Genomic DNA, 1,697 nt, shown 5'->3' with positions numbered 1-1,697 from the left:
GAGGGACAGATAAAGAGAAATAAGGGGATGGTGACACCAACATTCCCTTCCTTATAATTCTGCCCTTTCATGTCTAATGAACTGCCACTTCTTTCCTACCCCCCACTTTGGCATACAGGAAATAGTGCTGACAGGCCGAATAATTCTAGAGCTAATTACTATTTATCCTTTGGTACTCTCTAAAATAAACATTCTAGAACACTGCAACCAAACCACTTCCTTCCCAAGGGTGGCTGGGATAAAATCAACCCGGACTCTCTCTGAAATCTTAAAATACTCTAAGCTTTTAGAATAGTCTAAGTAAAAAATTTTATTGATATCATTACCTTTCAATAACACCATCATTAAACCAAGATTCATAGTGCCTAGCACAGAGATTTTATACCTCCTGAAAAAGAAACTGAACAGCCCAGCTGGTGTTGCTCAGTGGTTGAGAATCAACCTATGAATCAGGAGGTCATGCAAGGTTCGCTTTTTGGTCAGGGCACATGCCTGGGTTGCAGGCTTGGTCCCCAGTAGGGGTTATGCAGGAAGCAGCCGATCAATAATCCTCTCTCATCATTAACGTTTCTATCCCTCTTTCCTTCTCCCTTCTTCTCTCTGAAATCAATAAAAACATATTTTTAAAAGAACTGAACAGTTACTTCTTGAATCAGAGGAACATAAAAGACTAAAAATCAACTTCTAAATTATAACAACATGATAGTTTACACAAACAATATTTTAGCTATCTTTTTTCACATCTACTACAACAGAAAAGGATACAATGATATTCCAAGGACCAAGTCTCAACCAATTTGGCCAAAACCCTTTATATAGAGCAAAAAATCCTTCTTTCTTCCATGTCTGTTATAAAAGGGGGGAAAAAGTTAATTTGCAACTTTCCAATCATGTCAAATACATCACTAATAGTATCCCGACTGAACCAAAGTATTTTTCTTAAAAATAAAATCCTGCTTCAAAGGACTAAGAAATCATTGTCCTCTGCCTCTTTTTGGTCTTTAAAGGCTTCTGCATAGGTGACAACTAAGGCTCCATGCCAAACCATCCCACACCCAAAGCAGGCAAACAACAGTTGAATGAATAAGAAATGAGATTTAATAATTCCGATCTTGAGCAGCTGTTATCCGCATCCAGAGATCGGCTACTAACCCGGAGGCAACGGCTCTCAAGCAGCGCGACTACATGAACTCAGAGGAGACCTGCTTCCCTCCACGGAAAGGTTAGACTCCCCCCAAACGTGCAGTTTGCAATTCAGGTTGGAGCGAGGAACGCGCGTGTGCGCGGGGGAAATCTGCGCCCCACAAAGTCCGCGCCCATTGAGGCCAGCGTGACCCGCAAGTGGGGAGGGCTCCCGCAGGCCTGCTCACAGAAGGTAACACTATAAATAAGCCCATAGTTGGACTGGATGCAAAGGGGCAGCCTCAGAATCTTCCAGCCGGCCTGCTACTTGGTGCCAGGGCCCAGAGCGCTCGCAGAGACTCTGCGCAAATCTGGAAGGTGGAGCCCCTTGAGTTCGCACAGCTTTCCCAGGCTCTTGTTTACACACTTCCTCTTAAATCTGTGAGTTTGATTGTTGAGCCCAGTGCATGGGATTGCCCAGTTGGGGTCGCTAGCGGAGCCTGTAGGGGAAGATTGTTTTTTGGGGAGCCTGGGAAACAGAGCTGGGGAGTGGCGCCTGGGGAGCCAGCTCTGGG

At 44.7% G+C, this 1,697-nt stretch overlaps 1 protein-coding gene across 8 annotated transcripts in view; it reads right to left on the bottom strand.

The window, feature by feature from the left end:
- Positions 1-537: 537 nt before the first annotated feature.
- SLC25A30 (solute carrier family 25 member 30) overlaps positions 538-1,697 on the bottom strand; it is a 27,580-nt gene continuing 26,420 nt past the window's right edge. For 6 of the 8 annotated variants that reach the window (XM_006083528.3, XM_023748407.1, XM_023748404.1 and 3 more), the window contains exon 9: positions 627-846. In XM_006083528.3, the coding sequence (XP_006083590.1) occupies positions 724-846 (123 nt within the window). In that variant the 3' untranslated portion in view covers positions 627-723. Of the gene's footprint in view, positions 601-625; positions 847-1,697 lie in introns of those variants that run through there. The other 2 variants (XM_023748411.1, XM_023748414.1) reach the window with 2 other exon arrangements.

This window comes from Myotis lucifugus, unplaced genomic scaffold (assembly GCF_000147115.1).
Source record: "Myotis lucifugus unplaced genomic scaffold, Myoluc2.0 scaffold_7, whole genome shotgun sequence".
NCBI classification, from domain to species: domain Eukaryota; kingdom Metazoa; phylum Chordata; class Mammalia; order Chiroptera; family Vespertilionidae; genus Myotis; species Myotis lucifugus.
This window is presented reverse-complemented; position numbering and strand designations above follow the sequence as displayed.